Source organism: Syngnathus scovelli, chromosome 6 (genome assembly GCF_024217435.2).
Source record: "Syngnathus scovelli strain Florida chromosome 6, RoL_Ssco_1.2, whole genome shotgun sequence".
Lineage (NCBI taxonomy): Eukaryota > Metazoa > Chordata > Actinopteri > Syngnathiformes > Syngnathidae > Syngnathus > Syngnathus scovelli.
Genome location: NC_090852.1, coordinates 20,165,145 through 20,188,952, shown reverse-complemented (window position 1 = coordinate 20,188,952; position 23,808 = coordinate 20,165,145). Strand labels below are relative to the sequence as shown.

Here is a 23,808-nt window from a genome sequence, read left to right as displayed (position 1 = left end):
AATCGAATGAACCGAGCGGTCTGGAAGGCCTAAAATGAAGCGCGCCAGTCATGCATCAAAGTTATCCACACCAACGACACCAACGGGACAACTAAGAATGAAACGGGTTTGCAAAACATGGCACGCACGCACGCACGGGGGTCGCTCGGCAATGTTTGGACACCACGCAACAAACGGCACACACAGAGACGCCGTCCATATTAGGGTAAATGGTTTAATCTGGAGACAAAGGCAAAGAAACACACCACATATGAACAAACATTGACCAAGAACAGAGTTTTCTGTCTACGTACTCTGCTATGGGGGAAGGGAAATCAACAAAAACCACACCAAATAAAGAATCGACACAGAGTTTCTCGTTAAAAAGGTCAAAGCAAGGCTTAAACTAAACAGTTAACTCTTAAACTAAGACAATTTATCCGCTCACGTTGTGAAAAATCCAGATGACAGCACAAGCACTAACATGAAACTTACCACCATTTAGAGGATCCCACCCTCCCTCCCTCCCAAAAGACTTATTCCAGTAAGAGTAAAGTCAAAAGCAGGCCATTTTTTGTTTTCTTTGAAAGACACACAATGATGAACGTAATCGCAAGCAAAACAGGAGGCCACATTGAGAGGCCAGACAATTTCCATCATTTCTTTTAATTTCCAATATAAAAAGCGTCACTGGTACAAAAGACATTGTGAACAACCAGTTGTAGAAATTGGAAAATAGCCTGTGTGTGTGTGTGTGTGTGTGTGTGTGTACACCCCCAGATTTTTGTCTGTTTTTTTTTTCTTCTTGCTTTTCTGCCTTTCCTTTTTCAAATCCCACCCTCACTCACAAAGTAAACAGAAGATGCACCCACTTTGGCTTTTCATGGAGACAAAAGGAAACAAACGCAAAGAGGAACACGGCTATTACATCATCCTTAACCAACGATCCCCATATGTTTGTGCATCTGCAAATGGAAAGAGTGTCCCAAAAGAAAGCATTGGAGAATTCAAACAAGGGAGTGATTGTTGGAGCTGGAATTTGCTGATGGAAGCCCCTGAAGTGAGACTGCCTGTACATCTATCTGTACATTGTGCTTTTTTTTTTTTTGTGTCGTCCGCTAAATACTTCACTACACGCGCACACACACACACATTTATATATATATATAGAACACACACGCGCGCAAAATGCCTGAATAACAAAGTGGTTCTCAGAAACATCAACTCAAGTCCACACGGTGTGGCAAAGTGTTCCAGTGCATGCGCTCACACCTTCAAATATATGCTAGCTATGAATATATAATTGGGAGGGGGCAGGGGCTGCTTTTTGTTTCACCTACAGATGCTTCACGACACCATACGCAGAATTTTCTTGGGGGGGGGGGGGGGTTTGGTTGGCGAGTGACAGAAAAAGCAAGTGACAGAAAAAAGGCAAAGTGCAGCAATCTAACCAAGGCCCGATAAGGATGTGTAGGCAGTTTTCTAGACGTGTATGGCACTTTCATTATTGTATTGCATTAAATAGAGATAGAAAAAACACTGTTGTAAAAAGCATTCAAAAAGGAACTCTTGGGGTCCACACACGCACGCACGCACGTTGCACTACTTCTTGCCCGCCCGCCCGCCCGCCCTCAACAAGGAAAAGCTCCCGTACTTGTTGTGCTTAGCTCCAGATGACATGTTTTGAGTAAGGGGGCTTGTTCGTTTTGGGCTTGCCTGGACACAAGGTGACAAAAAGAAAAAAAGAAGCTGTACATGTGACAATTTGTTTCTCACGCACCAAAGAAAAACCCTGAGTTGGCAACTCATTGGTGAGGGGGCATGGCATGGCGTGGCGTGGCGTGGGGGGGTTGTTCTGCCGCGGTACAATAAAAGAAGGATGCCGTTCAGGCAAGTGTAAACTTTGTGTGGAAACAGTGGAATGTATTTGTAAACCAACACCGTCCACCCGCCGCCACAGTGGCCATTGTGGGTTGAAAGCGACAAGAAGCTTTTCCGAGCGGTCTCGTCTTCAGGGGCTCCCACATCCGTGATTGACCGCGCTGCACGCAAAGAAAACTCCACTGTGCTGTGCAACTTCCAAACTTTTGACACGTGGGCACTTGGACAAGAAAACAAAAAGACATTGTCTGGCATCTGCGTGATTAACATTGCATCCAAAAGCGTCCGGGGGAGGAAAAAAAAAAACAATAAAAACCCAACCCAAAACAATCACAGGAAATCAACAAGACGTACCGAGTCATCCTAGACAAATTCTTACGCATGCAGAGGATTTTTCAACTTCAGGTGTGGCTTCAATTTAGCAGAAATGAAGGTGATTTTCAAACACTACATACAGCCCCCCCCCCCCCCCCCCTCACAGATGACACAACAACATAAATCTAGAAAAAACCCAACGTTTTTGTCTGGGTTCTGTTAGTTAGACCTCTATAGATTCAATGGTATAAAATATAGGTAATCTAAGTGTGCATTTCAACCACAGATTGTCTAGTTGTGAATCAGTTCTAAAAAAGTTGACTCGTGTAGGTAGTCATTTCTCCAAACTGAGCAAATGTACCTTTTATTGTGCCATTGGTAGTTTAAAAAAAGTTGCGTCAATGAAAAGAAAATTTCCTTTGAAATAGCCTCGATGGAGACGAAAGGAAGAGGGAAAAACAAATCAATCGACAAACAAACAAAGCAAAAAAGGCTTTACACTGCCCGCTAAATGTTGAGCTCTCTCCCATTCGGTCGGGGGTTGTTATCTGGTCAGTGGTTTCGTTTCTTCAACATATTGCTAATGGCACCAAGTAGCACAGCCGGCGTGCCAATCCCTGTATTTACCCTTACCCAGAGGTATTATCAAAAGAAAGCAAAGAAAAAGTCAAATAAGAAATCCCACAGGTTTTTAAAAAAAGAATGAACGCAGGTACGTTTTCACATTAATTTCGCTTGACCACTCTCTCTCCCATCCTGTCACATTTTTATACAAAACAAAACACAACAAATGATGAACATGCATGCAGCAACGAGTCAGGTTGAACTAAGTGGGCGGGGCCAGGTATTGGTCAGACGAGCTTTAGAGAGACATCACAGACAATGGTGGGTGGGTGGGTGGGTGGGTGGCTAGGTGGTGGTGGTGGCGGTGGTGAGGATGAGGAGGCCGGCGGGGAACGCGCCTTTCAACATCATGAAGACATGCTAGGCTAATGATGAGCAAACAGGCATGGAGATTGCTTCTAAAATCAAAACAAAGGAATAAAGCATGAGGGAGAGAGAGAGAGCGAGAGCGAGAGAGAGAGAGAAAGAGAGAGAAAGAGGACAAAGAGGAGAAAGTTAGGGCCACAGCACAAGAATCGTTTTAGCCATGAGGCACAAAAAAACAACAATCAACACACAGTGGGGTTCCCCCAAAAGCAAAGCGCTCGAGAAACTCCTAGACAATTGTTGCCGTGCAATCCATCACGACGACACCTTGCCTTTCTTTCCGACTCACGTGGCGATTCCCGCCCAAGGCTCAAGACGTAGACGATACAAGGAAAACAGGCCGCGACCGCAAGGGAACTCGCTCGTTCCTGACCGTCAATTTACGGAAAAGGTCGCTTCGGCCTCGCACTGCTAACTGGCATGCGGTTGAACCAGGAGCAGCAAAAGTTTAGAAGCCGCGATGGCCATTCCGATACTTGGCACGGGGCGCTTTCAGGGGAACCCTGACACGGGGCGGCAATCGCTAAAGGACACCACGCCTTCTGCCGACACACAAAAACAATACACGGACAGGACGGGACGAGACGGGACGGGAGGAAGAGAGAAAATGGACTCGCAACATGCAATACACTTGGCACCTAAAAGATCCATCTGGAGTCAGGCCCCAACGGATGGAATGAATGACTTGCAAGAAAGAGCGAGCCACATCCAAACGAGCGACGACAAGGACGCAAGAAGCACACCGAGGACCTCGAAAGCCACGTGATCCTTAGTCAACCCGTCTAAGCGTCAGCTGAAGGCAATGAAAAAAGGCATGGAAAGAAAAATAAACTCAACAGAAGCAGAAAAACAAACAAACAAAACACCTGGCGCTCAACGCTAGTTCCCTCCAGCAACATCATGGGCTCCAGTGATAGTCATAAATAATCATACATTAAAATATTGAAGATAAAACAGCAGGAATGAAATACAAGACACAAAAAAAAAAAAAATCATTGCAAACTTTTGTTTTTTTCAAGGAAAGCCACGGGCTCCTTTCTCCTCCGCCCCCCTCCCCTCCCCTCCCCTCCCCTCCCCTCCCCACTGAGTCTGTGCTGTGGTGACTGGCCGGAGGGCCAACTTACCCTAGCATTGCTAGCATTGGAGCTGGGGAGGAGGGGGAGGGGTGGGGCAGGGCAGGGCGGGGCGGGGCGGGGCGATCAGTAGGGCTTGCTGTCGTTCTTGGAACGCTTCAGCTGAACCTTCAGCCGCTTCATTCCAATCTGGAAGCCGTTCATGGCCTGGATGGCAGCTTGCGCAGAGACGGGATTGTCGTAGCTGACGAAGCCTGAAAGCGCGCAAAAGCACCCCCGCCGTTATTCCGCACAGTCTGTTGGCCAGCATTCTGAGCATTTGAAATGAGCTCCTCCAAAAGCTCAAACTCACCAAAGCACTTGCTCAAATTGGTCTGTTTGTCGATGAAGACTTTGGCCGAAACCACGTTCCCAAAGGGCATGAACATTTGCAGAAGGTCCTGGTCGCCAAACTCCTGCGGTAGGTGGTAGATGAAGAGGTTGGCGCCCTCGGGCCCTGCGAGGACAAAGGGCGTCGTTAGAAAGGGGCGGGCGGGTCGCTGGCTCGCTCGGGCCTGGGCGGCAAGCTCACCTTCCTTCTGGTGGCCGGGGATGCTCTGCTGCAGGAGCGGCTGGGGGTAGAGCGAGGGCAGGGCCGAGGCGGCGTACTGCTGCATCCCCGAGTAGGCCTGGCTCAGCGCGTCCATGGACGTGGCCGCCGAGCCGTTGGCCATGGACGAGCCCAGGCCGCCGTTCAGGGCCCCCATACCTGCGCCCGAGGACAGGACAAAGTGTGAGGACACGCAAGCACGCACGCCGTGTCCTAACACTTTGCTTGCTTTAGGGGGCTAGCCGGACTTTTGGCACCGCTCTAAATGCGGGGGCAAAAAACAACGGCGGGAGCAAAGAGAACAAAGAGCGCGGCGCCGGCGTTGTCACGACTCGGTTTCCATTCCTTTGCGAGTCGGTTCTCGGTGTTCGCAAAGGAGTGCGCCACGCCGAGAAAGGCCCCAAATTTCAAGAGATTCATTTTGCTGCATCACTTCAGTTTGCCACTCGAGACGTCCTTACCGCCGCCGGCGAGAGCGTTGAGGTTGCCGAGGCCGACGGAGGCCCCGGTGAGACCCTGCAAGGTACCCAGAGACGCCAACGTGTTCATGGCGGCGCTGGCACCGGAACCCGCTGTTGAGCCGGCTGGTGAGGGCAAGCAAACGCCGACGCAAAGTCAAGCAAACGTGTCCGAAACCAGAGGGCGCAGAGGAGCCAAACGGATGGCCGGCCGGCCGGCTAGCGCTAAGTCACCTGGGCTGGCCAGAGCTCCAAGCGCGCCGGTGGCGGCCGACAGGCCGGCGGACGAGGTGGGACTGGCAGAACTCTGCGCGGCGGCTGCCGCCGCGGCTAATGTGGCCAAATTCTGCAGTTGGAGAGGGTTCACCCCTAGAAGGGAGACAGAGCGGCCTTGTTTATTTGCTAAGCGCTGAAAAATGGGGGTCAGGTACGGCAAGGTCGCTCACCGAGCCGCTGCATACTGTTGAAGCTGCTCTGGTTGCTTGTGGAAGCAGCCTGCTGCAGGAGCTGAGGGCAAAGTTGGAAAGGTTAGCACCCCGTCTGCGTTTCAAAGCATCTGGTCGGCCGGCCGGCCGGCACTTACGGCCAGGTATTGAGGCGTGAGGCTGCCCAAGCCGGCCAGGTTCCCCCAGGTGGAGGCGCTGTTGAGCTGCTGGATCTGCTGCACCAGTTGCTGCTGCAGACGACGCTGCTCCTTATCCCGCTGCGTGTCGGCAAACTTCACCACCAGAGGCGAAGAGCAGCCCTGGAGGGAGGGAGGGAGGGTGGCAGGGAGGGTGGCAGGGAGGGAGGGACGGTAAGCAGAAAAGCGCCTCAGAAGAAATCAATTTGCTTCCAGACATATCAACAAATCCGGGCTGGAGAGGGGAAAGGGGCGCGCCCCGAGGTTCTTTTTACGGCCGCTGCGTTGCTACGGATGAAAGCTAACACGCAGAGGACATGTGCCATGCATAGCTGAGCCGGGTCGCATTCCAGAGAGGGCGCGGCCACGCCGAGCTCTTTCGGCCCGCCGCGGACGACAAATGAAGACAGCCAAAAACCAAAAACAGGCAAACGGCAGCAGAGCGGAGCAGACGCCGAGGGGGCCGGGACAGGGGCGCCGTACGCTACGCAGTCTCAGAGATGGGACAGGCACAGAAGGGCTCAGACAGATGCATGAGGACAAGAAAGGGACATGCGCCAGAGCAACGTCAGAGCAACGTCAGCGGCGGGGCGGGGCGGAGCGGGGCGGAGCGGGGCGGAGCGGAGCGGCCAACTGGCCGCCGGGCCCGATTTTCATCGGGCCGACGATCTGCCTGGCTTTGACGCTCCATTTAAATGATTGCCACCCCACTCGCGAGACTCTCGCAGAGCCTCGCTGTGGCCCGTTTCAAAGTCGCTGCGCTGCCGAGATAGCGATGCAATTCCATTCTCATCGTGCGAGGGCTTCGCCGGTCGCGTGCGACGTCGTTCGACAATATGAATTAGAGATCGCTTTTGGTGTTCACGTCTTTACAACACAAGGGGGCAGCAGAGTACGTGGGAAGGGTGGGGGCGGGTGGGGGTCTTGAAATCGGTGCTGATGGGGATACAATACCTCCATAGTCTGAGAGTGATGCATGGTTTTGATTGCATTCTGTGCCATTGCCCTGGTAGCAAATGTGACAAACGCACAGCCTGTAGGAGGAGGACAATAGGAGGGGGTTGGGGAAGGGGGGGGGGGGGGGGGGGAGGAAGGGAGGGACAAGAAGAAACAAAAACAAGACAAAAAAGGTTTGGACAACTCGTTATGAACCCCCAAAAAACACATTACAGTCACAGAGAATGCACACACAACCACCCGGACTGGTTAGCACACAGAGAAAAGAAGACCACACAACACTAAGACATGAGAACAGTGACTCGGTACATTCAAAACGGGCCGCCCGCAGTGCCCATGAGCTAGGTAGGTAGGTAGGTAGGTAGGTAGGTAGACAGCGCACGCACACACACGATTGTCACACGGAAATTTCTAAAACGCTCCGAGCCCGTTTGCGGCTTAGAAAAGTCCAGACACGTGGCGGCGGCGGCAGCTTGAAAGGTTGCCGCGTGGCTCTCGTCAGCTTTTTAGCGGAAAAGTTGCATCGGTATCCGAGAGGTGGGCGGTGCCAGAGGGATAGGGGCCGCTTACCTCGGCTCTGCCCGTCGGGTCCGCGCAGGATTCGGCACTCCTCCAGCTGGCCGAAGGACGAGAACATCATCCTGACCTCGTTCTCGCCGTATTTCTTGGAAACCATTCCGATGAAGAGTTTTCTGTCTTCCACGGCTGGCGAGAGAGAGAGAGAGAATAAAACGAGGCCAACTTGACGGTGCGCCGAGAGAAAGATTGTCAGCTCGCTCGCCATCAACTGCGAAACCTCCCGTCTGCACCTCCAGGCAGGCGGCAGATCCATTTTGCCCTTACTTACCGCTGGTTTTCTCACTGTCGGCTGGTTTCATCTGGATGGGATGATGCATCTGTGGATAGATAGATAGGGAGGTGGGGGGGGGGGGGGGGGGAGCAATTCTTCAATTGGTCTGAGTGCAAGCGGCTACAATGGCACTCCGCAAGCAACCCTGCCACCTTTGGCGTCAAGCTCCCGCCCGCCTCTGTCGGCCACCCGCTTCGTCATTATCGTCTCTATCACACCATTTGGGCGGCGAGAGGTTGTCTTTTTTCTTTCTCCTTCTGTCTGCATGCAGCACGTTATAAATAGGCCGGGCCGCACGACAACAAGCTTGGAAGCTTTGACTGGTCGAGACGAGACGCGAGCGAGAGAGCGAGCGAGCGAGCGAGGCAGGCTGAGTGAGGCGGGCTGGGCGGACATTTCTTCACTTTGTGGAGCCTTTTCTGCCGTCGATCCATTTTTCACCTTCCTCGCTGCGCCAAAGAATAAATAACCACGGCTTGTGCGTAAGAAATTAAAAAAAAAAAAGAAAGTGTTTTTTGTTTTTTTTTGACAAGCGCCGAGGAGAAGCAGACAGATGGCTCGCTCGCTATGGCTGCTGGCGAGAATCACTGAGCCGGGCGACGAGCTTTTTCCGCAGCCGGTGGGTGGCAGGCATTTCGAAATGCGCGGCTAGCGCCGAGAGCCGACTCGCTTTGGATATTTGGCGCGGCTGGCTTTGTCCCCGCACGAGCCCCGCCCCCGTCCTGCGTACTCACCCCACTTAAGGTCTTGATGTTGTGCAGGGCGTTCTGGGCATCCAGCGCAGCCTTTCTTGTATAAAAAGTTACAAAACAGCATCCTGAGAGGCACAAACAATTTGAAAAGTGAGCTGAGCACCAATTCACTGCTGGCAAAGCAGCCTTGAAAAATGCTCGCGGCGTCGGAAAGCGGGAAGAAAGCAACGATTGACCAAACGGCAGCTGGAAGCTCAAAAGAGCATCCTTGTCAAAACGGAGCAAAAGGCGCCGCCGACCGCCACCTTGCCAAAAAAGGAAGGGGACGCGCATCACATGTCAGCAACATGTGACAGGTCATGCTTGGGGGGGGCATGCTTGGACGGCTGTCAGCGGATGCCCACGGGTCAAGACGCAATCTGAAAGCGGACACGCATTCAGACGGTTAAAGGAAGGAAAGGATGGGGGTGGGGTGGGGGATGGGGCCTCTCATCCTTCCGTCCCAGCCGGTGGCGTTCCAGCCTGTCACTTTGGCTGGGCTGGGGAAGTGGAGCACTGCAGCGTCTCTGACCTACATAGTGTGTATTATGTTGGGGGCGGGGCGGGGCGAGGCGAGGCGGGGGGGGGGGGGAGCGTTACGCCGAACCCGCATAAAACTGTCGGCTTTTTTAACCACCATTGTTTGACGACCCGCGCTCCGTGCCATTTCAGGAAGACGAATCGGACGGCTTCGCGGTGCGAAGCAAACGGGCGGCGTTGAAACAAAAGCGCAAGTGACGACCCGAGGGGGGCGCCGTTATTCTCTGCAAATAAACATAAGCCTGAGAGCATCACGTGAAGAAGCGGTGGGTGGGGGCAGCTGTGACTAGCTTCCAAGACATTAACATGTCAATAGGCCATCACAGCTGAGCGGCCCGGCCCGGCCCGGCCATGGCCAAGCAGGAAGACGGGAAGCGGGCTCGCCTTAAAAAAAAAAAAAAAAAAAAAAAGAAGCAGGCTTTAAGCAACCCCGCCTGAACACCACTCTTTCCGCCAGGTCTTCACGGAGAGCGAGCGCCGCCGTCTTGCCCGCGTGTCAAAAAACGTTTGCCTGAATGCAAATCAAGCGCTTCTTCATTTGCCAACATGGATCTGAACGGCAAGTTAAAGGAGGTGCAGTGGCGGCGACGACGGCGGCGGCGGAGCGCACCTTTGCTCTGAGGGGGGTTCTGCGTGCGATCGCGGAGGATGTTGATCTGGTGCACGGCTCCGAAAGGCTCAAAAAGCTCCTTGAGTTCCGTTTCTGACCAGGAGCGAGGGATCTGCCCCACAAACATCTTGATGGAGTCCGGGTCCGGCTGATCCAAGTGTTCCGACGACCCGTTCATCTTCATGCCGTTGCTGGGAAGAGGAAAAATATGCAAAAGCTCTTAAGACATCAAAAACGCCACGTCAATGGATATTTGTCCCTTTTGTTCCGGCAATAGCAAAGGCTAGCGGCTCGTATCATCCGGCGCCATCTTGTTTTGCTGTTTTCAGACCCGTTCAGGCTTTTTGTCAATTTGTCTCCATTCCAATAGCACTTTGTTGACTTCAAGTTTGAAACGCGGAGCACGCGTGGGCGCTTCAAGCGCTCAAAGCGTTCGGCGACGGCCAAATAGAAAAAGGGCGCCCGCCCGCCCCTTCCCGAACTCAAGCTGCCATTTCAAATCATTTCTCCAATGGAGCTCGCCCGAGTTCTCTCTCCACGATCCGCGGCGACCCCGTGCGGCCAACACGGACGGCACCGCATCCAAGCACGGACAGCCACCCGAGCGACCCACCGACCTTTGGACGCGAGCCATCCACCTCTTACAGATGGAGCCCAGACGTTCGGCCGAAACGCCAAAGTCCTTGAGGGATTTGAACGACATGCTAGCCAGCGACGCACAACTCCTCCAAGTGGGCTAGGTTCCCTGGACAGAGCGAAGTGACTCCAGAGCCACTTTGCGCCACTTGTGCTCCTCCTCGGGTGCGCCGGCCGGTCGGCCGGCGATGGCGCGGGGCGCGACCCAGCCGCGGCTTCTCCGGCGGCGGGGGAACAATCGCATCTTGTGTCCGCTCTCCGTCACTCGGCTACGAGCACAATGGGCCGACTCAAGTGGGGGGCGGCGCTTGGGAATATGCGCCCGGTGGGCGCGCGACACCATTTCTTCACTCTTGCCGTCGGCCGCCATTTTGCCGCGGGCGCTCGGTTGCTAGGAAGAGCGGATCGTTAAAATGGAAAGAAATGCCGGAGACCCCCTGGTCCGGCCCGGCCCGGCCCCCCCTCCTGGGGCGGAATAAATAGTACAGAAGCATGCGTATGTGTCTGATTGTTGGCGCTAAGAGAAGCATCCAAATGTGAAAGCAGAAGCGCGTTTCCTCCGCAGGGTGGCTGCTCTGCTCTGCTCTGCTCTGCTCTGCTCTTGGCTGCTTCTTCTTCTTCCGCACCATTTCGGCCCAATTTGGACCCAACACACACGTTTTGAAGTTAGGAGCTGCAAAGCAAGCGACGCAACCTCATCTGGTGCGATGATCATCAGCCCTTTTATTGTTGCCGTGGCAACATGCCGCTCAGCAAAAAAAAAAAAATTTAGAAAAGTGGAACATTTACGTCGAGCCCTATTTTGGATTTAGCAAAATTCTCGTTTGAGAGCCGTCTCGTCGATTTCATCAAATTTGCATTTGGGCAGGCGGACGCCCGAGGAACAAAGTGTTCAGGACGGGCGGGCCCTTATCTTGTTTCGCTTCAGAACTGTCAAGGACAAGATCGCACAACGCAAGCTACGCAAGTACGGACGTCGTCGCCTCAAAGCGGGTCGAGCGGGGGCAGAGCAAACGACCGCTGGCTGGCCGTCACCTCCGTGAACGTAACGTCACGTTGGGAAAATCACCTCAAAGAAGGCCGTCGCGACAGCGGACAAATGACCGAAGTCGCTGCGCAAAACCCGGCGGGCCACTCATGTCGCCGGCCGGACTCGTCTTCTGTGTTGCGGAGGAATGTCGGGCACAAGACAGGAGGCCGCCGCCGCCGACGAGCGGCAGCCTGCACTAAAAATAGCCGGCACGCTGCGCTAGGCTGCGCGAGGCTGCACGAGGTAGCTGCTCTACAAAAGCATCAATCCGAAGGGAAAGGGCCCGCTTCCAAGTGGCCTCATTCAAAGGACAAGGTTTGAGCACGCCGCCATTCTTTTTAACAAGGGCAAAATTGCGCCAAGGCGCTGCCGGCCGGCCGGCCGGCCAGGGCTCTTGTGTAACGCGTCGTCTCTTTGTTTGTCAATCTTGCCGTGCGCGCATGCGCGCGTCATTTGCACCGCGGCATTTCAAACGAAGCTCCAGAAGTCGGCCAAAAAAGCGCTGTCGGCGAGCATCTCCCGATGCAATGAAAAGACACGCTGGGCTTTGCCCGTCAGCTTTGTCGTCAAAGTCGCCGGTCAGTGCCTTTGTTTACTTGACACCTGTCCAACGGTTGCTTCAAAAATCGGACTTCACATCCCCCGAGGCGCACAAACCAAGAATGAACAGCACTGGAACTCGAATGACCCCAAAAAGTTGCCACGTGTGCCTATCACGCTTTGGTTAAAAAAATAAAAAAACAGAACTACTTTGGTTGGATTCCTTGTTCCTCCATCAAGGCCCTTGGTTTTCACTTCCTCGTCAAATGACCGGGGGCGGCGTTCAAAGAATTTCCGTCGTATATACGGAACCCATTTTAACATTGAGGGTTGTCGGCCCAACCCGTTTCAGGGAAATGATCATCTTATCAAACATTTTCAGAAGTCGGAAAGGGTCCAAATCGGGACGCAAAGGAGCCGACCGATTGTACGCCTTCGGCGACTCGCCATTAGGCCGATACTTGCGCCCGGCGATTCGGATTCACTTTGGAAAAGCCAAATTGCCCGGTCACAAGCCGTGTCTTGAAGTTGATAACGTGATGCTATGGAAGCATCTCAGGCGCAAGACGGCAATATCAGAACTTCAAAGTATGATGGGAGAACTTCCAGTGCGGCTGCGATTGGGCCAATCTTCGATAAAGACGGCGGGTGTCGGACTGCCTCCGCTCCCGAGCTTTTGAAACCACCGTTTGGTCCTCGGCCCGGTTTCTGGCACCGAGTGCCCACTTTGAAACACGGGGCTGAAAAGACGGGCCCGGCCGGGTGAAGGCTTTTTGTGCGTGCACGGAAAAGAGTGTCTTGGAGGGCCGGCCTGTTGTTTACACGGACGGACGGTCACGAGATCGAGGCTCAATAATGATGGAACGAACGAAGCACGTGGGTTGGGTCGGCGGTTAGATAAGCCTCCCCGACATGGGTGGAAGACAAGTCGCCGGTCGACAATGAAAGCGAATATTGACAAACAAGCAAACAAAGCGAAGAAGAAGAGCCTGAGCCAGCGAGCCTGAGCCTGAGCGAGCGAGCGAGCGAGCGAGCGAGCGAGCGAGCGCACTCTTCACTTCCCCTTTGAAATGTTGACAAAGCGGACTGCGCCGCACCGTGCGTGCGTGCGTGCGAGCGAGCGAGCGAGCGGTGGCCTCCCTCCCTCCGTCCCTCCCTCGCTCGCTAGCTCGCTCGCTCGCAACGGCGTCAGCTCGCCCAACTTGTCCAACTGTTTGCAGCAAGTCCCCCTTGAAAGGCCATATTTGATGATTTGACGCAGCAATATAAGCGAGTGCGAAGCACATGTCACCCGAGTCGGCTGTTGTCACGCGCTCGCTAATATTGCTAAGCTAACGACACACGCACGCGCACAGAGCGAGCGAGCGAGCGAGCGCTTCTCCATTTTGAGTCTTGTTTGGTCTTTGCCTTAAAAGCGCGCAACGTCGAATTGGTTTACACTCGAGGCACATCGCTGTTGTTTCTTCGACGCCAACCGAGATGTGCTCCTCCGATGAACTCCGAGTACGATTAGCCGGCCATTTCGACGCGTTAGCAGTTAGCTCATCCGGCTGGGCTAAGCAGCTACGAGCTACAAACCCAAACGTTTCATCCAAGCGTGACGAAACAAAAACAACAGCAACAAAACAAGGACATAAAAAAGGGGCAAATCATGCAGGTACTTACATCGTATCGCCCGCAGCCATTAACCGACTATCGGTCAGCGGTAGGTAATCCAGGCTATACGACGTCGAAGTCATACTCTCGCTGTTTTATAAAAATAGCTATAAAAATAACAAAAAAATCACGAACGGCCGTCTATTCTAACAATGAGGACAAGGCGAGAACGTCCGCGCTCTCTCGCATGAAGGCAAAGCAGACGACGAACGAGAACAGGTGCCGACTGACTGCCGAGAGACACTCGACGAGGAGGCGGAGGGAGGGAGTGGACGGGAGGGAGGGAGGGAGCGGGGGAGGCGGGGGGCGTCTCTTTCTTCCTCCTCTCTTTCTTCCTCCTCCTCCTCCTCCTCTTCTTGGTCGTCCAAGTGCATGTGAAGAGCGAGCAGGCCCAGCTCGCAGGCCCAGCTCGCTCTTCCTGGTATGCAAGCAAGCAAGCAAGCACTGAGCGAGCGCCCAGAAAGAAAAGCAGCGAAAGAGAGATGCTCTTGGGGGACGCTGCAGGAAAGCAGAGGCCTGCCTGGTCAGGGCCGCAAATTAGGTTAGTTGACTCAAGAAGGGTCATTTCTTTCTTTGGCAACCGTCCATCGCAGCAGCAGGAAGTAGCAAAGTACTTTGTGACTGGACCGAGGACCAGTCTCCATTGGACAGGAATCTCCCACCGGGGGTCCTCGAAAAGCGTTCTTTCACACCGGATCGGAACCGGGGACCAAAGGATTTGCATTCGAGCGCCTGCGGCCCGTAGGCGAATGTGAAAATGGGACTGAAAAGCAAAGGTGGCATTTTCCAATCGGTGGATTCCCATCGATTAGCCATCTTTCTATTTCCTGTCGCTGATTAAAAGGAGTTGGAGCCAAGCCGGCAAGCGACCTTCTGATTTCAGCTAGATTTGGGTAGAGCGCAGATAGATTTTTGTCAGCGCCTGCTGTTTTTCCTCCTGGTATTTGCCATGCGTACCGAATTGCAATCACACGATGAAAGCGCCGCCACCTCCGTTTTGGAGGTTCATAGGTCACGCTCCCCGTTGTGCAGTGGGGGAGGGGCGCCCCATCACCTATTGTTATCCAAGACTTGCGGGGTGAGGCCTCAAAACTGTTATGGGGTGTTAGGTGGTGCGTGCGTGCGTGCAAGCATTTGCTGCTCATTCCCCAGGTTTGATCAAGCGGCCAATCGAATCGTCCACGGCGACGATTTCAAGGGATTAAAGAGCGAGCGAGCGAGCGAGCGAGCGAGCGAGCGAGCGCCCAAGTCAGCTCGCAGCTTCGCAGCTCGCTACTACGCATCATGGCGCCCCCTCCACGCACGCGGCCCACTTTACGACACGCATTAGCGCGACTGCCGCTCGGGGGCAGGCTATAAAAAGCTCTCCGGAGAGCGTGCTTTCATGAAATCGAGGAGGGGGGCGAGCAACGAGAGCTGCGGCACGCAAAAAATGCCCTTTGACTCTTCTCTCGCTCAGCGGATGTTGTGCAGGAACACGAATTCCTCGCCAATGCCTCCAGACACCATTTGAATTCATTCTGTGACGCCGCAGAAAACACATTTTGGAAAGTTTTTTTTTTTTTTTTTTTGGCGCATTATTTTTGGCTCCATCCAAACATACTGCACTATCATGAAGCAATTTGATAGCATGGAATGACGCCGTTTTGTCGCTTTCGTTCAATGGTCGGTGCGCTGCTCAATCCGGCCACCCGGGGGCGGTAAAATGCAGACATGGCGATCGGAGAGGGCGCAAATAGTAAATATATCCGACCGAGTCTCGTCGCGTCGTCTTTCCCCATTGTCTTTGTTTTGCATTTTGCCGGAAAGTAAGCTCGATAAAGAGTTTGAGGCTTTCTACCCAACCAACGGCTGCCCGAGTTGAGGTGCGCTCACTCCCATCATGTGGCAGGCATTTGCATCTCCAGATTACAATCACAAAACAGAGAAAGACATCGTATCTGGAAGAGCCGATATCTGGAAGCGCCTCTGTCCGATTGTGAAAGTTTGGTGCCGCCGAGGCGTCCGTCTTCCAACATCGCAGCTTCCTCTTCCTTAATCTCAAATGTAATCCATTCTAATCCCACCACCACATGTAGTAGTACATAGCACGCGTTTCTTGTTTACGTTTCGTGCCGCGCCCCAGTACTGCATGCATTTAAACGAGAGAAAAGAAAATGGGTCGTTACTGACCCGAATTTGGAAGGTGCACTTTTTCTTGTCTGTCGACTTTGTTGACAGCAGCAATTGGCCGAGTAGTGAGCAAATCTCAAGAGCTCTCAAAATGGAGAGGGAAGGCGGTAACCTCATTGCTTATTGGAGAGGAGGGTGGCGAACTCTGGTGGAAAAGGATGCCCAAGGTGCTGCAAAAGCCACGGACAGACGAGGGCAACTTTCTCACCAGTCCCGATCCGTCCGTGTCATTTGGCTTGATTGCTGAGCTGAGCTGAGCTGAGCTGACCTGAGCTGAGCTGAGCAGTGCGGTGGGCCGCAAACCCCAAACGCAGCTGGGAGGGAAAAGCTCCACTCCAACAAATGCGTCTTGTCTATGCGTCTCTTTAAATGTCAGCCACGACCCGTCCGTCCGTCCGTCCGTCCGCCAGCCACCCCTTTTCTCCGTCACGCGTGCGGCGGCAGACGGCGTCCACGCAAAGCCATGCAGCTGGATGCATGAATGAAGGAAGGAAGGGCTTGAAGGGCAAGCGGACGTACCTCATGGGCAGGTCCTCGCTCCTGACGACGGGGGGGCAGCGCATGCTGTTGGCGTACAGACTCTGCACCAGAGCCAGCTCGGAGGAGTGCTCCAACATGGCTGGGGGCGACAGCAAAAGATCCACCTGGGCGAAAACGGGGACGAACGGACGGACGGACGGACGGACAGGCGCGCTCCTGTCCTGCTCGGCTTTGCTCTCGCTCACTTGCTCGTTCCGTCCCGGAGTGCACCCGGCCCACTTCCTTCCTTCCCTCGCTCCCTCGCTCGCTCGAGCAGCCCCGCCCATTCGCAGCCCCCTTCGTGCGCGTGCGTGGCTGAAACCAAAGCACGCCCCTCGGACAGCGCTCGTGGTTGCGATGCATTGCGCTCCTGCCGCGAGACACTTTTGCCTCCACTGGCGCTCTCACTTTACCCAACTCGTACTTGCACAATACATACTACGTCCACCATTTTTCACCCCAAAAATACCTCCATATTCGACAGGCACATTGAGAAACATTGAGGAACGTACAGTACAGCTGCCACACTGCAGTGCTGGGAAGGAACCGAGAGACAATCGTCAGAGTTGTGAAACTCTTCCCAGTGTATGACATAGTAGGTCTGCAGTGCACCGCCCCCTGGTGGCTACGCCAGAACGGGTAATTACGACTTACCATTCACGATGCGTGAAGAATCGGAGTTTGGCATGCATTTTTGACGTTTCATTCCTGTCTGTTTTTAATCTGAAGAATGCCGGGGATGCTTTTACATTTGGCGGGTTGCGCTGCTCGTCCTCAGATCATCTAACCTTTTTTTTTTTTTCTGCTGCGTGAATACTTGAAAGAGCCATGTTGAAATCCAGTTGCGTGCCGTGCCGCGCCGCTCTATATGAATGCGCCGACTTTGAATGCACGCCACAGTTCCATGTGCCGCGTTTGCTATATGTGCTCTGCGATTGGCTGGCCATCGGGTGGGGCCCGCCTCCCTCTGGCAGGCAGGCAGGCAGGCACGGGGAGAACATGCAAACTCCACACAGGAGTGGAACCCCGCACGTGTTAATGGGTGCTGCCCTGCATCTGCTGTCAAAAGAAGCAAGAAGTACGAGAAGAAAGTCAAGCTCCGAAACCTGCTTTGTCAAAATAATGTCTATTATTTTGGGGGGAAAGCAAATGGGAAAAAAGCCACTGACAAGCCAGTGAAAAGTGAACAGTACAATTTGGGATAGTTGCAAACATTTGCGTCTTTCAAGTCTGCCAGCGCCGACTGTTCTGCTGCTCTTTCATGTGGGCTATCGTCGTCAAATCTGCAAAGCAACTACAATCGCAAGCGGGGCCACGGCGTGACACCGGGACCCAAAAACAGACCACGCAGGCTCGCTCGCTCGGCCCTGGCACGACTTCCCGTTTGGAAACAGGCGCGTTGCCCATCGTTGCAAGGGCTCCAAGCTGGACCTTCGGAGACGGACGCGCCGTTTGGGGACCCTTTTCATGCCTTCCATTCGAGGGAGGGAGGGAGGGAGGGAGGGAAGGAGTCAAAATAAAATACAAACTTTTCAATTTAAAAAAATGTACAGAAATTACAGAGCGTTAAAAACATACCTGAAAACGCAGTCACCAAGTTGTGTGCGAAGAGAAAAGAAAAAAAAAACACTTGGCTTGAAAGTTGCTATTTACATTTGTACACTGCCGGTGGGGTGAGGGGTTGTAATTATGTACACGGAGAAATGAGAATGAAGGAAGAAATTGTCAATGTGAGCATTTTGGTGAGAAGATTGCCAGGCTCATCATCTGCTGTGTGCTGGTTAAAAATGTAACCCCCCCCCCCCCCGCCCAGCCCCAACTTGTTGTCTGGGCTAACACGACTAAAAATGCTCCGCTTTTTCCCCAAAAGAAAAATGCGCCTTTTTGCATAGACTTAATGCGGTTTGTGTTTCTTCTTCTTGTGTTTTTTGTCCTTCTTCTTGCAGGAACATTTGACACAAAACCACTGCTGGTCCGCAGGGGGCGCTGCCACAATTCCCACGCAAACCCTGAACACAGAGCGCAAAGCCACATGGTCACCATCTTCTCGGGGGATTTAGCCAAGGAAAAGGTCAAGGGAAGCAGCGTACCAGTGATACCAGTCGTCGCAGTCGTCGCAGCCAATCATGGGGCTGCCGTCGTCGGGCTTGTCGCATCCGGGACAGATCCAGATCTGATTGCCGCTTTCGTCTCGAATCTAAAAGCAAAGTGGTAGGAAACGCGGCGTCACGTCACGTCACGTGGCGTCACGTCACGTGGCGTCACGTCACGTGGCGTGGCGTCACGTCCGTCGACTCGCTCACCACGTAGGTGCTGACCGTCTCGGTGACCACGCTGCGTACGGGCATCTTGAGGGAGGCGGGCGAGGACAGCGGCATGGCCGCCGACAACAGCGAGGGCGCGGGGGCCGGGGGCGGCGGCGGTGAGCCGGCCCCCGTGCACGCCGGCAACAGGATGGGAGGCGGCGGCGAGCGGGGACGACCGACGGGAGTCGACTTGGAGGCGGGCGTCTTGGGGGCTGGAGATTTTGCTTCCGAGTTGGGAAGCACCTTGCTGATGACGCTAGAAAGGAGGCAGGACGACGACGACATCATCATCATCATCATCATCATCTCACCTGTGCATTTGACCTGCCTCAAACTGAATCCAAATCATCTAAAATGGGATCTTATTTTGTTGAATGTCAATGAAGAGCCAAATCAAATGTAGAAAAAAGGAAGGGAGGCGGGCCTCACATTTTGTCCTGGCCTCCCACTCGCAGCGTCAGCCTGGGAATGACCGGAGAGGGGAGCACGGGCACCGGCGGCGGCGGCGGCAGCGGCGTGGAGTCGGCGGCCTTCACCTGGACAAAGAAAGGCAACTTTTTTTCATCACAGGCAACGTCCGTGGACGCGGTCACAAAGTCGGTGGGGACCGCCGAGTAAGCCATTTCATTTGGGGAAATAAGAAGGCGAACAACCTTCTCCAATCGGAGTCTCTCCTTGTCTCTCTCCTTGTCCCGTTTGTCCTTATCTTTCCTCTTCTCCTCCTTGTCGCGCTCCTTCTCCTTGAGCCTCTCTCGCTCCTTCTCCTTCTTTTTCTTCTTCTCCTTCTTGTCCTTCTTCTTGTCTTTGCTCTTGGCGTCCTGGAGGAGGACGGGCACGGAGGGTGCCGGCGGCGCCAGCGGGCGCTGGCCGAAGAGGCCGGCCAGCTCGGCGGGCGCCCCGCCTTGCTTCTGCCTCTCCTCCTTGCTCTTGTCCTTGCCCTTGTCTTTCTTCTCCTTGTCCTTCTTGCCCTTGTCCTTCTTTTTGTCTTTGTGCTTGTCCCTGTCTTTCTTGCCGTCTCCGTCCCTGCTTTTGAGCTTGACGGCGCCGTCGGCGGCCAGCGCAAAGTCCCGCTGGCCTGGGAGCTCGCCGTCCTTCCACAGCATCTTGCCGTCCTTGGACGGGTCTTTGCTCTTGTTTTTCTCCTTCATCTTGTCTTTGCCCTTGCTCTTGTCCTTCTCCCGCTCCTTGTCTTTGGGCTTCTCCTTCTTCTTCAGCTTGCTCTTCAGCTCCTTCTTCAGCTTCTTCTTCACGTCCGCCGCCAGCTTGCTTTTCTCCTGAAACGCCTTGAGCAGGGGTTCGGGCGTGGGAGGCGAGGCCGAGCCGGACGAGACGTCCTCTCGGCGCTCGGGCGTCTGGGCCGGAGGCCCGCCTCGGTGCGCCTTCCGGATCACCTCGTCGATGGAGTCGTCTAGGGTCCACTTGCCGGGGCCCGGCTGCAGGTGGAGCGGCGCCGAGAGGCCGGTCGCGCCCGGCGCCGAGAGGCCGGTCGCCGAGAGGCCGGTCGCGCCCGGCGGGGCTTTGGGCGCAACCGGCTCCATGATGGTCAGCCTCCTGGGGCTGGAGAAGCCGTTGCTGTCCGAGTCGGAGCCCGAGGAGAAGGCGAAGGGGTCGGGCTGGCGCTCCGAACACGCCTTGGCGATGACGGCGCTGATGGAGTCCTCGATGGCGCCGTTGCCGGGCTCCGCTTTGAGGAGGGGGCCCCGATCGGGCTCCTTGCCGTCGTGCCGCAGGTGGATGTTCTCTTTGCCCGACAGGGGCGGCGGTGGCGGCTTGTGAACGCCGTCCACCCTGCCACTCAGGGGCTGAGGAGCTTTGGCCACAACCAGCACCTTGGGGCTTTTGGGACTTTTTGGACTCTTTGTCCTGCCTGGGGATTTCTTCCTCTCCTTGGACGTTTTAGGGGGGGAATGAACGAGAGCGCCGCTGCCCGAGGCGGGAACGAGCCCCTTCGGGGACTTAGTCCTTTGTCTCCCGGGCGACGAGACTTTGGGCTTTCTGGCCGCGGCGGCGGCACCGCCGCCGAGGGCCTTCGGATCGGGATATTTGCCGACGGGAGGCTGAGGTCTGAAGGAGGGCGGAGCCCCGGCCGGGCTTTCGGGCGACGGCGGCTCGAGGTCGTCGTGAGAAGGCAGCATGCCCGGAGGAGGCACGCGCTGAGGGTTGAGGGAGGTGAGGGGCTCCCGGGGCTCGGCGGCCCACTCGGGGCTGAGGCCGGAGAGCCCGCGCGGCCGCTTGGACGTGGGCATCATGCCCAGCGCCTCGTCGGGGCTGTCCAGGGGCCTCTTGAGCGGGTGGTTCTCGTCGTTGACCGCCTCGTCCTCGTCGTCCTCGTCCTCCTCCATGGCCACCTGCATGGCTTCGGCCGAGGTGCCCGTGTCGGGAAGGACCTCCTCCTCCTCTTCTGGAAAAGGAGACACGAGTTACAGGCGGGCTGGCTCCTTTGGCATGACGGCTGAACTCACCTTCTTGTAAGGAGACCAGAGGCGGCATGTAATCGGGAATATAGTCCCTGCGCTCTTCGGCGAACTGCGCGCCAGGCTGAGGGAACTGCAGGACGTTGTTCTTGGCGACGGGGAAGGTGGGCAGCTGCTGGGGGAAGGCCACGGGTTCCAGGTTGTTGACATAGTCGTCCAATTCGCTCAGACTCACGCCCAGCAGCCGGAAAGCCTGACTCACATCGTCCAGGACAGGATCCGTCCTCCCGTCTGCCACGTCCGAGCACAAAAGCGTTAGGGGTGCGGCGGGCATAAAAACGCTTGCCGAAGGTTGAAACTTTAGTGGTTGAAACTTTGATTTCAAGCCAGTCTACTGCATTTGCTAAGTTCAACAAAGTTGTTTTGAAGGACAAAAACGTGATCTCGTGGCCCCAAACCATCAATGGAGCCCCAAAACGCCATTTTTGTTCAACCGCCAATTTGGAGAGTTGCGTGGGTGGACTGATCAACAGCGTGTGACCGAATATTACGTTTGCCAAATTGTAAGACTCGAGTATCTGAAAAATGTACTCGAGCCTCCTGTTGTGGTGCTGGTCACACTGGCCCGGTTTTGTGTTGTTTAGATTGGGTGGTAGACGCACGCTTTTGTGCAACGGAGGCAGGTTGGCTGGCTTATCTTGACTTTGTTCTTGTCACTTACGCTCGAGACGACAGTCTTGTTTGTAATTCGAGTTTTAAAAAAGAAGACATGACAGACAAACGTTTCAATTTAGAATGCGAAACCGTGATTTTGATCTAATAATCGAGCCGGATGGTATGGTATGGTATGGTATGGTATGGTATGGTATGGTATGCTCTGTTTGGAAAATGATCCTTACGTACGAGTGAGGGGATCCGACAAAAAAGGTTCGAGATGAAACAAAAAAACCTGGAACCGGAACCACCAGTTAACCGTACAGTCGAGTCGAGTGGAGTGGAGTCGAGTACTTTTCGATAAGTTCCCCTGGGCGGCGCTAGTCTGAGAACAACAACGTGATCCCGTGCCCAAGCAAACGAGCAAAAAGGAAACGAAAAGGGGGAAAGAAAAAACGAAAAAACAACGCTGTTTGTAGAACAGTAACGAGGTCAAGCCGACGTGCACTTACACAGCTCCGAGTAGCGATGGCAGACGCGGCCCATCTGCTGGATGTATCGCTGCAGCACATCGGCCAGCAGGTCGCAGGCGGTTAGCTGAACGGCGTCCCAGCCCAGAGCCTGGCAGATCTGCGCCACCGACACACGCAGCAGCGAGCGGCCATAGCTCTCGCACATCGTCGGTAGCGCTCCTTCAATCCCGCTCAATCCCGTCTCCAAAGCACGCGGCCGCTCGTCATGGTTCACCAAAGCCTCGCTTGGGCGCGAGGAAAACCGCTAACGGGGCCAATTTGGCTCATCTACTTCGCTCGGTGTGTTGGCGCTTTTGCCAGAGTCGCCATCTTGATTCGTTCGCGAGACCCATCCCCGAAACGCTCAGTGCGCATGCGCAGGAACACGGACGCTCCGAGGAGGCTGCTCTCATGATGCGTTCGGGCTGACTGGGAGTCCACAAAAGCCACGGGCCGATTTCTACCTCTGCAACCTCTCGCTCCTCGCTCCTCTGTTGGTTGCGCCTGCCAACCGAGCTCCATCGAGGAGCGCGACAGAGGAGCGAGGAGGGAGAGGACAAATGGATGGAGAAACGAGACAGTCGTTCCTCGATGACGCCATTTCATGGAGACGGCAATTAAAGATGGCGTCACGTCATTGACTTTTGTCACAAATCACTCGTCTCCTTGTCGGAGCGTGCACTTAGTGCTCAAACACAATCGACCCGGGTCCTCTTTACTAATCCGATGGCGAAGTGGACTTCCCCTGCCTAGAGAGAGAGAGAGAAAGTGAATCATTATGCTGGTTTCATAAGCGGCAAACATGTTTGTACCCCCACGTAAACTTTATGACGAGATGCCAATTTCAATCTCTTGAATTCGGGGGGAAGTGAACGCAGCATATGACTCACGTGATCTCGGCGAAGGAATGAAACGAAAAGTCCACTCCATCTGCTAAGCCGCGTCTTGTACACACGGGGTGAAACATGACAAGATAACTTGGCTGTTAAAGGCTCCGAGGAAGTAACGCTCCAACCAAGCAAGAGTCGGGACTTCAACTTTGTACGTTTTAGCTGCGACGTCCATTTGCTCTTCTTGCTCCCGCCGTGTGACGTCAGAGCCGTCGACGACGACCGGAAGTTGGTACTTGAAGACAAGTACGGTTACTTGTGCAAAAAAAAAAAAAAAGTACAGTATTGGTCAAACTAGCAGCAGAAGAAATGAGCCGATTTCTTAAATTGGAGTAAATCAAAACATGAATGAATAAAAAGTTGACGAGCTATGATGTAGTTCTGGTTCCTAATCAGTATAACATCTGCAGTATGCTCATTTATTTGAGCATTGATCAATAAGATAGCATCGCTCAATGATATGACTTGAAATTTAAATATGCTTGTGTTAAAAGAGTGCTAAAACAAGGTGCCGGCCGATTCAATTTCTAGTCAAAAAGTAGTGGCTGGCATCACTTATGTTAGCATCAAGCCTACGATACGGCTGGGTGGAACATGTTTGCATTGTTTCATTCAAAAACACTGGTACTAACTGAACTCTAAGTTCACATTGTGGAAAACTGCGTAAGCGGCGACTCCTCCTCCTCCTTTGTGTTTCTGTGTTGAATCCTGATCGTGATCCATCCATCCATCCACCCATCCACCCATCCATCCATCCATCCATCCATCCATCCATCCATCCATCCATCCATCCATCCATCCATCCATCCATCCATCCATCCATCCATCCATCCATCCCCTGAACCGAGCTGGGCGTCACATTCGTTGCAAATGAATGGAATTGA

General features: G+C 54.2%; 2 protein-coding genes across 6 annotated transcripts; both read right to left on the bottom strand.

Moving 5' to 3' along the window:
• Nucleotides 1–194: 194 nt before the first annotated feature.
• LOC125970277 (CUGBP Elav-like family member 2) lies at nt 195–16,450 on the bottom strand. Of its 4 annotated transcripts, none has more exons than XM_049722410.1 (14): nt 16,149–16,450; nt 9,596–9,786; nt 8,449–8,531; nt 7,712–7,760; nt 7,435–7,569; nt 6,862–6,941; nt 5,869–6,030; nt 5,732–5,792; nt 5,520–5,654; nt 5,289–5,411; nt 4,810–4,986; nt 4,591–4,734; nt 4,290–4,492; nt 195–3,197 (listed from the first exon to the last, which is right to left on the bottom strand). In XM_049722410.1, the coding sequence occupies exons 1-13, from the start codon at nt 16,433–16,435 to the stop codon at nt 4,365–4,367; spliced, it is 1,755 nt and encodes a 584-aa protein (XP_049578367.1). In that variant the 5' UTR covers nt 16,436–16,450; the 3' UTR covers nt 195–3,197; nt 4,290–4,364. The 4 variants fall into 4 exon arrangements, with proteins under 4 accessions (XP_049578367.1, XP_049578368.1, XP_049578370.1 ...); XM_049722411.1 differs by having other exon boundaries at nt 5,289–5,399; XM_049722413.2 differs by lacking the exon at nt 16,149–16,450 and adding an exon at nt 13,467–13,732.
• An 808-nt stretch (nt 16,451–17,258) lies between these two features.
• Nucleotides 17,259–23,147, bottom strand: taf3 (TAF3 RNA polymerase II, TATA box binding protein (TBP)-associated facto). 2 transcript variants are annotated; one of them, XR_007482050.2, is made up of 9 exons: nt 22,925–23,147; nt 22,035–22,783; nt 20,917–21,159; nt 19,108–20,855; nt 18,884–18,990; nt 18,452–18,710; nt 18,239–18,345; nt 17,727–18,157; nt 17,259–17,619 (listed from the first exon to the last, which is right to left on the bottom strand). XR_007482050.2 is itself a non-coding variant. In XM_049722364.2 (8 exons), exons 2-8 carry the CDS (start codon nt 22,198–22,200, stop codon nt 18,043–18,045), a joined length of 2,745 nt encoding a protein of 914 aa, XP_049578321.1. In that variant the 5' UTR covers nt 22,201–22,783; nt 22,925–23,147; the 3' UTR covers nt 17,259–18,042. The 2 variants fall into 2 exon arrangements, 1 of the variants encoding a protein (XP_049578321.1); XM_049722364.2 differs by having other exon boundaries at nt 17,259–18,157.
• Nucleotides 23,148–23,808: the final 661 nt, after the last annotated feature.